Raw genomic sequence first — 13,431 nt, forward strand, 5'->3', positions numbered from 1 at the left:
AGAATAATAGAGAATAGTACTTCTAGTTATAAGGTCAACAAGTATGACATCATTGTACAATGAAAGTCACTATGAACTACTATACAGCGCAAGGCAACACAAAATAAGAGCTGAGTTTGAATACTACAACATGGTAAAAGAAATTCCACTCAATAACACATACCTACACGCCGAGCAAATTAAAAGTAAAATAACACGGACATTAACCAGACGTTGACCGCAGCCTTACTCATATTGAACCCATTATTTTTTATTACAGAACATGTCCCAATTACAGAAACAATAATGGTAATAGGCTCTTTTAAGTTGAGCACTTGTCAGGAGGCTAATGCCCTGTCTGTTCCTCTGGGAACCCAGTACAACAGAGGGTGTTCTTTTGTGTCTTCCTATGCAGATGACTCAACACGATTCATGTCAGCTACTACAGCGAGTGAAATTACTGCAACACTTAAAGAGTTGCAGTTAGTTTCAGAGTGGACTGCAAGGAATAAGTTAGTCCTAAATATTTCTAAAACTAAAAGCATTGAATTTGGGACAAAACATTCACTAAACCATAAACCTCAACTAAATCTTCTAATAAATAATGTGGAAATTGAGCAAGTTGAGATGACTAAACAGCTTGGAGTAACCCTGGATTGTAAACGGTCATGGTCAAAACATATTGATTTAACAGCTAAGATGTGGAGAAGTGTGTCCATAATAAAGCGATGCTCTGCCTTCTTAACAACACTATCAACAAGGCAGGTCCTACAGGGCCTAGTTTTGTCGCACCTGGACTACTGTTCAGTCATGTGGTCAGGTGCCACAAAAAGGGACTTAGGAAAATTGCAATTGGCTCAAAACATGGCAGCGTGGCTGGCCCTTGGATGTACACAGAGAGCTAATATTAATAATATGCATGTCAATCTCTCCTGACTGAAAGTGGAGGAGATTGACTTCATCCCTGCTTGTATTTATGAGAGGTATTGACATGTTGAATGTACCGAGCTGTCTGTTTGAACTACTGGCGCACAGCTCGGACACCCATACATACCCCACAAGACATGCCACAAGAGGTCTCTTCACAGTCCCCAAGTCCAGAACAGACTATGGGAGGCACACAGTACTACATAGAGCCATGACTACATGGAACTCTATTCCACATCAAGTAATCGATGCAATCAGTAAAATTCGATTTTTTAAAAACAGATAGAAATACACCTTATGGAACAGCGGGGACTGTGAAGCAACACAAACATAGGCACAGGCATATACAGACATATGCATACACATACGATAACATACGCACACGTACACATGGATTTTGTACTGTAGATATGTGGTGGTGGTGGAGTAGGGGCCTGAGGGCACACAGGGTGTTGTGAAATCTGTGAATGTAATGATTTAAAAAATTTATAAACTGCCTTAGATTTGGCTGGACCCCAGGAAGAGTAGCTGCTGCCTTGGCAGGAACTAATGGGGATCCATAATAAACCCCAGGAAGAGTAGCTGCTGCCTTGGCAGGAACTAATGGGGATCCATAATAAACCCCAGGAAGAGTAGCTGCTAACTTGGCAGGAACTAATGGGGATCCATAATAAATACAAATAACTTTGCGTTTCCACCCCAGGTCCCTTTAATGGACGGACAAACAGGTGTGCATGGGGGCCAAGGAAGAAGGAAGCCACTTCTTAAGGAGCCATGAAGACTTAACCTGTTCCCAGATCTGTTTGTGCTGTCCGGACAAGTCCTATATATGGTGGTTGTCATGACATAAAGCACAAGCAGGTCTGGGACCAGGATAATAAAGATCTGCTGGGCCCCATAGCAGGAGTCTAGACTGTGTCGATGAAGTCAGTCAATCAGTGAAGCTTGTTAACTAGCATACCTTATTTCACAATTAACCATTGACTGACCTATGGTGGACTCCGAGTACACGAGAGAGAAAAAGCAACATTTCAGCACAATCATCCTAAATTGTCATAAGAAATGACGTGGTGTTTTTAGTCTAACAGTAGCCTAACATTATCTATGCTATTATATTCGGTTTGCTGTGTAGAATACTAATAAATCATTAAGTGATCTTATGAGCCACCACACCATTCTGAGAAGTGGCAGAGCGTCCCTCTGCTGCTCACCGGCAGCACTACACCCTTGTTTATAATGGTTGAATGACTTCGGGAGTTTCACATTATCACAGCTCTACAAACTAAATGGTGCATTCAGTTGACAACCAATTTTGTTTTTTTTACACCATCGCAGCAGAGCAAAAGTTTCGGGGCTGACCCAAAATCATTTGGGCTAAAGCCCCAAAAGTCAGGTCCTGGTGATGTCCNTGTTTTTTTTACACCATCGCAGCAGAGCAAAAGTTTCGGGGCTGACCCAAAATCATTTGGGCTAAAGCCCCAAAAGTCAGGTCCTGGTGATGTCCATGTGCAAGCTCATAACCATGAGACTGACTGAAATACAGAGTATTAACTCCCTCAAATCAAGGCCAATACTTACTGTCTGTGGGTTCATTTTCCCCGTCATCAAGGCCAGCAGGTCTGCATCTGACATGGAAATGGTGCAGTCTGCTTTCTTTGCTAGAAAGGGGTCGAAGGAGAGGAAGGGTAGATGAAGGAAGAGAGAATTACAGCAAGAGAGAGAAAAAAATACTTGTTTATTGATCATAAAATACTGTAAATTGAAAACCACAAATCATGATACAACCTGTGAAAATACAACTAGATATTTTTCCCTCCACACGTTTCTTTGTGAATTCAGCTAATTTACATTCTCACTCTCAATGTGGACCAAACCGCTAATTCTGACCTGTCGTTGTGGATGCAGCCCTTGCTGTTCTTACCTGTGTCATTGTGAACGCAACCCTTGCCATTCTTCACGTCCACTATCCAGGTCGCTTCCTGACCATCCGGACCATCCTTCACCTTAAAGGAAAACACCCCTCCAATCTTCTTCACAAATGACTCCCCATCCTACAGAGAAATACAAGGTAGTACAAGGTAGTCATAACAATTAGGATAATAAGTACTGTGTTCATCAATAACAAAAGCTGTTTATATCGTCATGTCTAAAGACGAAGGACACAAAATATTTTTCTTATTCACCTAAACAAAACATTTCACATCCAGTTAAACAATCTTTTTTATCCATGTGCCTTATAAAATCAATAAAATAACAAAGCATTCACTGAAACCACAGACATGCTACTCTTACATTAACGATCAATTAGGCTATTGGACAACTATTTTCTGAACATGTCTAACAAGGAATAGTTTTTTTAGTTTTTTTCCTGTAATATTGTATTATTCTGTGGATAATCAGATACATAGCAGTGGAATAACATAATACCAAAACAGAGAGAGATCCTAATGGGAACCAGAGAGCACTGCTGCCAGACATACTTACACAAGGATGGAAAATCTAAAAGTAGGACAACAGAGGAAAACCTCCTTGAGTGGAGATGATGTCACACATCCAGAGTCAAAAGAGTTGCAGACTAGTTTAGTTACATTGAATTCTGTCTATATACAGTACCAGTCAAAAGTTGACACACCTACTCATTCAAGGGTTTTTCTTTATTTTTTACTATTTTCTACATTGTATAATAATAGTAAAGACATCAAAACTATTAAATAACACATATGGAATCATGTAGTAACCAAAAAAGTGTTAAACAAATCTAAATATATTTGATATTCTTCAAAGTAGCCACCATTTCCTTGATGACAGCTTTGCACACGCTCGGCATTCTCTCAACCAGCTTCATGAGGTAGTCACCTGGAATGCATTTCAATTAACAGGTGTGCCTTGTTAGAAGTTATTTTGTGGAATTTCTTTCCTTCTTAATGCGTTTGAGCCAATCATTTGTGTTGTACAACGGTTTGACTTGACTTGTCTGACCTTAGCTAGCTACATAGCCGTCTTTGTATCAAAGATAATTGTGTAGTTTAGAGTAATTATCGTAATTACCGAGGTTAGCTAGTCAGTATTTTCGTACTATCAACCATGGCTAGCTAGCCAGCAGCTAGCAGCTAGCCAACGTCTACCGGCTACCGAATAGCAGCACTGTAGAAACTATTACATTAGTTTCTACATTACAAGGAACGACTTGATTAGTGTAGTGTTAGCTAGCTACATAGTTGTCTTGCTGTCGTTGTATCCAAGATAATTGTGTAGTTTAGAGTAATTGTCAAGGTTACCTAGCCAGTTACCGAGGCTACCTAGCCAGCTACACTTTCAAACTAAGTCAACAACGCAGCCAGCTGCTAGCTAGCCTACTCCGACAGCCAGCAGCACTGTATCTTTTTAGTCAATAAGATTTTTTTTGATTTTTTTGCAACGAAAGCTTAACTTTCTTGAACATCGAGACGTGTAGTGTCATTCCAATTCCTTTGCATTAGCGTAGCCTCTTCTGTAGCCTGTCAACTATGTGTCTGTCTATCCCTCTTCTCTCCTCTCTGCACAGCCATACAACGCTTCACCCGAGTGGCCGCCGCCCCTCTAACCTGGTGGTCCAGCGCGCACGACCCACGTGGAGTTCCAGGTCTCCGCAGCCTCTGGAACTGCCGATCTGCGCCAACAAGGCAGAGTTCATCTCAGCCTATGCTTCCTCCAGTCCTCGACTTCTTGGCACTGACGGAAACTTGGATTACCACAGATAACACTGCTACTCCTACTGCTCTCTCCTCGTCTGCCCACGTGTTTCGCACACCCCGAGAGCTTCTGGTCAGCGGGGTGGTGGCACTGGGATCCTCATCTCTCCCAAGTGGACTTCTCTCTCTCTCCCTGACCCATCTGTATGAATTCCATGCTGTACAGTTACCAGCCCTTTCAAGTTTTAACATCCTTATCATTTATCGCCCCCAGTTTCCTTTGGAGAGTTCATCAATGAGCTTGACGCCCTTGATAAGTTCCTTTCTGGGGATGGCTCCCTCTACAGTTGGTGACTTAACCTCCCCACGTCTACCTTTGACTCATTCCTCTCTGCCTCTTCTTTCCACTCCTCTCCTCTTTGACCTCACCCTCTCACTTCCCCCCCTACTCACAAGGCAGGCAATACGCTTGACCTCATCTTTACTAGATGCTGTCTTTCACTAATCTCATTGCAACTCCCCTCAAGTCTCCGACCACTACTTGTATCTTTCCCTCTCGCTCTCATCCAACACTTCCCACACTGCCCCACTCGGATGGTATCCGCGCCGTCCAACTTCGCTCTCTCTCCCCGCTACTCTCTCTTCCTCCTATCATCTCTTCCCTCTGCTCAAACCTTCTCCAACCTATCTCCTGATTCTGCCTCCTCAACCTCCTCTCCTCCTTTCTGCATCCTTTAACTCTCTATGTCCCCTATCCTCCAGGCCGGCTCGGTCCTCCCCTCCTGCTCGCGTGGCTCGAGCTCATTGCGAGCTCAAGAACAGGGCTCCGGGCAGCCGAGGGAAATGGAGGAAAACTCGCCTCCCTGCGGACCTGGCATCCTTTCATCCTCCTCTCTACATTCTCCTCTTCTGTCTCTGCTGCTAAAGCCACTTTCTACACTCTAAATTCCAAGCATCTGCCTCTAACCCTAGGAAGCTCTTTGCCACCTTCTCCTCCTCCTGAATCCTCTCCCCTCCCCCCTCCTCCTCCTCTCTGCGGATGACTTCGTCAACCATTTTGAAAAGAAGGTCGACGCACATCGATCCTCGTTTGCTAAGTAACGACACCGCTGGTTCTGCTCACACTGCCTACCCTGTGCTTTGACCTCTTTCTCCCTCTCTCTCCAGATGAAATCTCGCGTCTTGTGACGGCCGGCCCACCAACACTGCCCGCTTGACCTATCCCCTCCACTCTTCTCCAGGCATTTCCGGAGACCTTCTCCCTTACCTCACCTCGCTCATCAACTCATCCTTGACCGCTGGCTACGTCCCTTCCGCCTTCAAGAGAGCGAGAGTTGCACCCGCTGAAAAACCTACACTCGATCCTTCCGATGTCAACACTACAGACCAGTATCCCTTCTTTCTTTTCTCTCCAAACTCTTGAACGTGCCGTCCTTGGCAGCTCTCCTGCTATCTCTCTCAGAATGACCTTCTTGATCCAAATCAGTCAGGTTTCAAGACTAGTCATTCAACTGAGACTGCTCTTCTCTGTGTCACGGAGGCGCTCCGCACTGCTAAAGCTAACTCTCTCTCCTCTGCTCTCATCCTTCTAGACTATCGGCTGCCTTTGATACAGTGAACATCAGATCCTCCTCTCCACCTCTTCCGAGTTGGGAATCTCCGGCGCGGCCAACGCTTGGATTGCGTCCTACCTGACAGGTCGCTCCTACAGGTGGCGTGGCGAGAATCTGTCTCCGCACCACGTGCTCTCACCACTGGTGTCCCCCAGGGCTTGTTTCTAGCCCTCTCCTATTCTGCGCTATAACACAAGTCACTTGGCTCTGTCATATCCTCACATGGTCTCTCCTATCATTGCTATGCAGACGACACACAATTCATCTTCTCCTTTCCCCTTTCTGATAACCAGGTGGCGAATCGCATCTCTGCATGTCTGGCAGACATATCAGTGTGGATGACGGATCACACCACTCAAGCTGAACCTCGGCAAAGACGGAGCTGCTCTTCCTCCGGGGAAGGACTGCCGTTCATGATCTCGCCATCACGGTTGACAAATCCATTGTGTCCTCCCCCAGAGTGCTAAGAACCTTGGGCGTGATCCTGGACAAAGCTGTCGTTCTCACTAACATCAAGGCGGTGACCGTTCCTGTAGGTTCATGCTCTACACATTCGCAGAGTACGACCCTGCCTCACACAGGAAGCGGCGCAGGTCTCTAATCCAGGCACTTGTCATCTCCCGTCTGGACTACTGCAACTCGCTGTTGGCTGGGCTCCCTGCCTGTGCCATTAAACCCCTAACAACTCATCAGACGCCGCAGCCCGTCTGGTGTTCAACCTTCCCAAGTTCTCTCACGTCACCTCCGCTCCTCCGTCTCTCCACTGGCTTCCAGTTGAAGCTCGCATCCGCTACAAGACCATGGTGCTTGCCTACGGAGCTGTGAGGGGAACGGCATCTCCGTACTTCAGGCTCTGATCAGGCCCTACACCCAAACAAGGGCACTGCGTTCATCCACCTCTGGCCTGCTCGCCTCCCTACCTCTGAGGAAGTACAGCTCCCGCTCAGCCCAGTCAAAACTGTTTGCTGCTCTGGCACCCAATGGTGGAACAAACTCCCCCACGACGCAGGTCAGCGGAGTCAATACACACCTTCCGCAGAACACTGAAACACACTCTTTAAGGAATATAGGATAGGATAAAGTAATCCTTCTAACCCCCCCCCTCCCCCTTAAAAGAGTTAGATGCACTATTGTAAAGTGGTTGTTCCACTGGATATCATAAGGTGAATGCACCAACTTGTAAGTCGCTCTGGATAAGAGCGTCTGCTAAATGACTTTAAGATACTTTAAGACATGAAGGTCAGTCAATCTGGAAAATTTCAAGAACTTTAAAAGTTTCTTCAAGTGCATTTGCAAAAACCAGCAAGCACTATGATGAAACTGGCTCTCATGAGGACCGCCATAGGAAAGGAAGACCCAGAGTTACCTCTGCTGCAGAGGAATTGTTCATTAGAGTTACCAGCCTCAGAAATTGCAAGCCAAATAAATGCTTCAGAGTTCAATTAACAGACATGTCTCAACATCAACTGTTCAGAGGAGACTGCGTGAATCAGGCCTTCACGGTTGAATTGCTGCAAAGAACCACTGTTAAAGGACACCAATAAGAAGAAGAGACTGGCTTGGGCCAAGAAACACGAGCAATGMACATTAGACCAGTGAAAATCAGTCCTTTGGTCTGATGAGTCGAAATGTGAGATTCTTGGATCCAACACCCGTGTCTTTGTGAGACGCAGAGTAGGTGAACGGATGATCTCCGCATGTATGGTTCCCACCGTGAAGCATGAAGGAGGAGGTGTGATGGTGCTGGTGACACTGTCWGTGATTTATTTAGAATTCAAGGCAATCTTAATCAGCATGGCTTCCACAGCATTCTGTAGTGATACGCCATCCCATCTGGTTTGCGCTTAGCGGGACACTCATTTGTTTTTCAACAGGACAATGACCCAAAACACACCTCCAGGCTGTGTAAGGGATATTTGACCAAGAAGGAGGGTGATGGAGTGCTGCATCAGATGACTTGGCCTCCACAATCACCTGACCTCAACCCAATTGAGATGGTTTGAGATGAGTTGGACCGCAGAGTGAAGGAAAAGCAGCCAACAAGTGCTCAGCATGTGGGAACTCCTTCAAGACTCCTTTCCTTGTTGGAAAAGCATTCCAGATGACTACCTCATGAAGCTGGTTGAGAGAATGCAAAGCCGTTATCAAGGCAAAGGGGTGGCTACTTTGAAGAATCTCAAATATAAAATATATTTGGATTTGTTTTAACACTTTTTTGGTTACTACATGATTCCATGTGTATAAGTAGGTGTGTTCAAACCTTTGACTGGTACTCTATGTATAATAGACATCTAGTCGTGTATTTTGGACCTAACAGACTACTGTTCACTGCTGGCTAGGCTGAGTTAAGGCGAGAGAGAGAGAAGAGAAAAAGAGAAAAGTGAAAGAGTGACAGAGGGAGAGAGAGTTCTGTCATCATCCAGCTTGTGATGTTTATAGTAGTGAGGTCAGAAGCAGAGCAGCTGCAAATGAACACACAACTTTAGAGTGCAGAACCATTTATCTGATTGATTCAAACAGCATAACAACTTATATCATGAGCTAGGTTTCCATCCAATTGGTGACAGATTGAGAGTATTCTAAAATCCGCAAAAAAAACAATATGTGCATTTTCCCACCAGAGATTTGTTTCCATCAAATGTACTTGTTGCAGATGAGACTGTGCTTGATGTAGTGCACATAAAAATACCTTTTGTGAGTAAATTCCCATGTAGCGAATAAAAAATACTAGTTAAATGGGTTTCCATCASATTTTTAACTCTATGTTGCGTTTTATAGCAAGTGTGCCCACTCCGGTATTGGCACGTGCGTTCTAGCCAAGAGCGCTGTTGGCTAGAGCGCAAGTATAACATCCATGATGAGATTATTATGGACAAAAGAGCAATATTAATTTGTCATATGGCAGCCAAGCATCGAAGATCATGTCACCAGAATAAGACCCTCGATATTTATTGGAAAGGAGCATCAAGCTCATCGCCTTGTACTTTCACCACCCTGTGAAGTTCATCGTAACTTATTTCATATGTAGCCTAATAAACTGCATGCTTTCCCGATGAGTGGTAGTGGGAAGACCAAACAACATGTCATCACGTGACTCCAAGTTTACTTCGGTAGGGTTTTTATATGAATATTTGCGCATAAAAGCATTTCTCGCATAATTAATTTCACCGACACAAAAATATCCCACCTTGTCTAGCGTATTTTGTTTTGTCAACATCAGGCCTGTCATTACATTTTTTTATCCGACATGGATGGAAACCTGGTTATTGTATGACAAGGGAAAACGCCTGTTTCCGGGAATGGATCCAAGTGTGCTACAGTCAAAGTCGAAAGAGTCTATAGGAACAGAAATTGTTTATCTTCTTCATGTAGAATCAATAGGTCGTTTTCAATGTAACGTCACAATAAGGTGTAGCGTGTTCGATTTGCTTGCTTGGGAGCAAAGAGACCCACAGCTCTGCTTAAAAACCATTGACAACTGAGTGCCGTTTTCAAGGGACTTGAATAAATGTTAACCATTTGGTTGTAATATCATCACCTCTTAAAGAGCATGGCCAGACCTACACATTTCTGATTATTCTATGCAAATCAATGGCGCACATTTAGATCATCAGTTATACAGCAAGTAACTGCATGCCTTTCATGATCAGATATGTGAGGGTAGACTCATGATATCTCTCAATATTGGCCACCATTATTTGTATACATATATATATATATATATTATTATTTTTTTACTTTATTTAAATATTGAGTCACCATTGAGACCAGGGTCTCTTTCTGCTGCAATCTGGTAAATTGTGTCACCATAATCAAGAACTGGCAGGAATGCTGGCTGCACAATCTGCTTCCTGCTATTTAGGGAGTCAAGATCCATTTCTAAAAAAAAGAAGCCCCCTTTAAATCTTATCTTGTTAACTAGCTCATCCATATGTTTTTAAACATTATCTTTGTCAATCCAAATGCCCAGATATTGGTAGGTGGGAACCTGATCAATGGGAGAACCATCCAATGAATAAATATGAAGTCCATCTGAAACAATTAGCGATAGAAAATAAAAGTGAACTACACCTGACAACTATGAGTGGTTTAGGTTAATTTCTCATCTTTTGTGGGCTCTGCCTGTCTAACAGCAGAAGGGCGCATTTGCCGTGGTACTGTTAGCTGATAATGTTTTCCTTTGCAATCTTCCGTAATCTCTGATGAAGCAGGCTAAATGATGTTTGCTTAACTAGCTACATGTCAAACAGATAGGTACCTTCACATATCTGACATGATTATTGATGTTCACTGATCATGAAAAGCATGTATATTGAACAAAAACATAAAAGCAACATCCAACAATTTCAAAATTTTACTAAGTTACGGTTCATAGAAGGAATTCATTCAATTTAAATAAATTWATTTGGCCCTAATCTTTGGATTTCACATGACTGGGATGGGGCGCAGCCATGGGTGGGCCTGGGAGAGCATAGGCCAACCCACTTGGGACCAGGTCCACTCAATGGGGAGCCAGGCCCAGCCAATCAGAATTATATATATATATATATATATATATATATATAAAAAAAAAAATTACAGACAGAAATACTCCTCAGCACTGCTCCTTCTCAGACGATCCCACAGATGAAAAAGACGGATGTGGAGGTCCTGGCCTAGAGTGATTACACGTGGTCTACGGTTGTGAGGCCGGTTGGATGTACTGCCAAATTCTCGAAAATGACTTGAAAATGACATGTAGCTGGGGGTCTACTTGCCCCCCAGCAGCCAAATCGAACGTATTGTGATGTTTTATTGAAAACCACCTAAAAAATGAACCCTCATTCTATGGCTGTACTGTGGGGGAAATGGTCAGATGTCACAATATGCACATTTTCTGTGAAAAGGATCAAAAAAGAGGTCAAAGCATTTTGATGTGAAAACAGGATGTGGGTTTGTAGTGTAAACTGCAATACATGACACCTGAAACAGATAACACACAGTAATGAATGCAGATACCTCCTCCAGCTTCTTGTTGATCTCCTGGAAGACTGCATGGGCCTTGAACCCCTCCAGGCTGCGCCCTGCATTGGTGTTAACTGACTGGATCCTCTGAGAGCTGAGAGACACACATAGAGAAACCACACACAATTGACAGCATAACAGGAGGCATGCCATACATAGCCTGTGAGGCACAACTATAACAAAACAATTAGGACTATTCAGCAGGAGAAAAGAGAAATAGCATGATAGTCTTAAACACGACGCTAGGCAACAGACTAATAGGATGGGGGTAGATTACACAGGCTTACTAAGAGTCCTCATAAGGCTCTTGCCTCAGTCACAACTTGATGGTGTTGTCTTTCAACTAGTCTAATTATCAGTGAACGCAGTTCAAATGCAGAGAGCAGAAAACATTTGATGTAAATTGTAGAAAAGGGTTGGCTCTAATTTGATTACATAATTAGGCTTATCTGAAGCGTTAGACATCTAAATGCAATTTGATGAACGTAAAGCCAGTGCGTTAAAATTAATAACCTGCAAGCAAATGGATGTATTGTATTCTTATTGAATCCATGTCAGGTTGGCAAGAATTTTTATCTCGGGTGGTGTCATTTTTCGGTAAGTATTGCACAAGTCAGGTGTTAGCTGCTAACAGTTATGTCATTGTTTTGAATAAGCTAGCTATCAAGCTACCTTTACACCCTTGCATTTCACAAGGGTGACCCGACCCAGATGGATAATTCGAGGTAACAAGTGCCAATTAAAGGGCTGTGATAATTTTACTAACCCCAAGTATCTCACCTTACAACCTGCGATTCGCGCATTTTGTTTTGTGAAACAACCATTTTTCAGAGGCCGACACAGCTGGTGTGCAACTATTCGTGCTGTTGTGAACATAGAGATAGATAGAGGACTCATTTTTGTATCTGTGATATTATAGCGTCTGTGAAATCATTGCCGATGGCAATCTCCATTTTAAAGTAGTACATTTTCTTCTTCACGATTAGCTGATCCCTCCTGTGACCCGGTTGGACATGACCCCACCAAGAGGGGTCAGCCAATGAAGTTGGAAGTCTCACCCGGTTAACTACATTAAAATGGTGGAAGCCCTCAATGGCGCTGCCCGTGCTTAAACGCCTTTTGGCCACTAGAGGCCTCTAACATTCTCTATGTTTGTGAAACCACTTTATAGCTAGCTACCCGAAATTCCTTCTTTATGCTACTCCGTAAGACCCTACATGACGATAGAAGAGAGGGTGATGGTTTGATCTTTAGTGCAGCACTCTACAGTTCCTTGGAGGCAAAGATTTTTTATCCACAATTTCAAAAGTTGGGCTATTCAAATCACACATGTTCAATATTATTCTGGCGTAAACCCCTAATTTAACCAATGATAAGCCTTGCTATGTTTAAGATATATGCATTATTTATTTCACTGTTGTGATGTGTCTGAAGAACGAATGTATATTGTATCTGAATGTGTGCTTATTACAAAAGGCACCGATTTTATTTTATTTAACCTTTATTTAATCGAGTCACATTGAGATTAAAACTCTATTTCACAAGAGAGCCCTGTACACATTACCAAAAAAACTGAATATTAAAACAACATACACATGTGTATAAAACAATAATTCAGCACAATAAACAAAAATAAACATTTAATAAAAGCAATCACATTCAACTACATAGAGGTCCTCAATCAATCATTTTAACTGCCTGAGTGGCACCAGCACATCTAACTGCAGTGAACTTTTGCAGATTGTTCCACAAATTAGGGTAAAAAAACAAAACGCAGATTTTCCCAAATCTGTAGTGTTATCCATTCCTGTGAACGGGTTTTGTAACTTATGATTCTTATCTTAATTAATGATGTTACATATAGAGGGAATTTCTGTAAGATTGCTTTGTAAATAAATAAGAGAGAATGCAGCTCTCTTCTTACAGACAGTGAGGTCCATCCCACATTTTTATACAGACTGCTATGATGAGTCATAAAATTGTCCCCTGTGATAAAACGTATTGCTGGATGGTAGACTGCATCCAAGGGTTTTAAAGCTGAGGTTGCCGCATGCATGTAAACAATATCACCAAAATCCAATACAGGGAGAAGTTTTGTAGCCGGGCAGGGGAAAAAGAGATCGGAGCATCGGGGTTAGTCGCATTAGAAGGGGTGGGAGGTTAGGAAATGTTGGAAGGGCAATGAAGCATGGCTGAATCTAATAGGAATCCTATGGGAATAAACTAAAGAACCCTAT

The 13,431-nt window shown here is 43.1% G+C and overlaps 1 protein-coding gene across 1 annotated transcript in view; it reads right to left on the bottom strand.

The window, feature by feature from the left end:
- LOC111975474 (sterol carrier protein 2-like) overlaps positions 1-12,133 on the bottom strand; it is a 13,625-nt gene extending 1,492 nt beyond the window's left edge. Inside the window, exons 1-4 of the mRNA XM_070447426.1 lie at positions 11,975-12,133; positions 11,189-11,288; positions 2,828-2,957; positions 2,485-2,564 (exon numbers count right to left, since the gene is read on the bottom strand). Coding sequence (XP_070303527.1) covers positions 2,485-2,564; positions 2,828-2,957; positions 11,189-11,288; positions 11,975-12,018 — 354 coding nt within the window. The 5' untranslated portion in view covers positions 12,019-12,133. The remainder of the gene's footprint in view (positions 1-2,484; positions 2,565-2,827; positions 2,958-11,188; positions 11,289-11,974) is intronic.
- Positions 12,134-13,431: the final 1,298 nt, after the last annotated feature.

Source organism: Salvelinus sp. IW2-2015, linkage group LG16 (genome assembly GCF_002910315.2).
Source record: "Salvelinus sp. IW2-2015 linkage group LG16, ASM291031v2, whole genome shotgun sequence".
NCBI lineage: Eukaryota > Metazoa > Chordata > Actinopteri > Salmoniformes > Salmonidae > Salvelinus > Salvelinus sp. IW2-2015.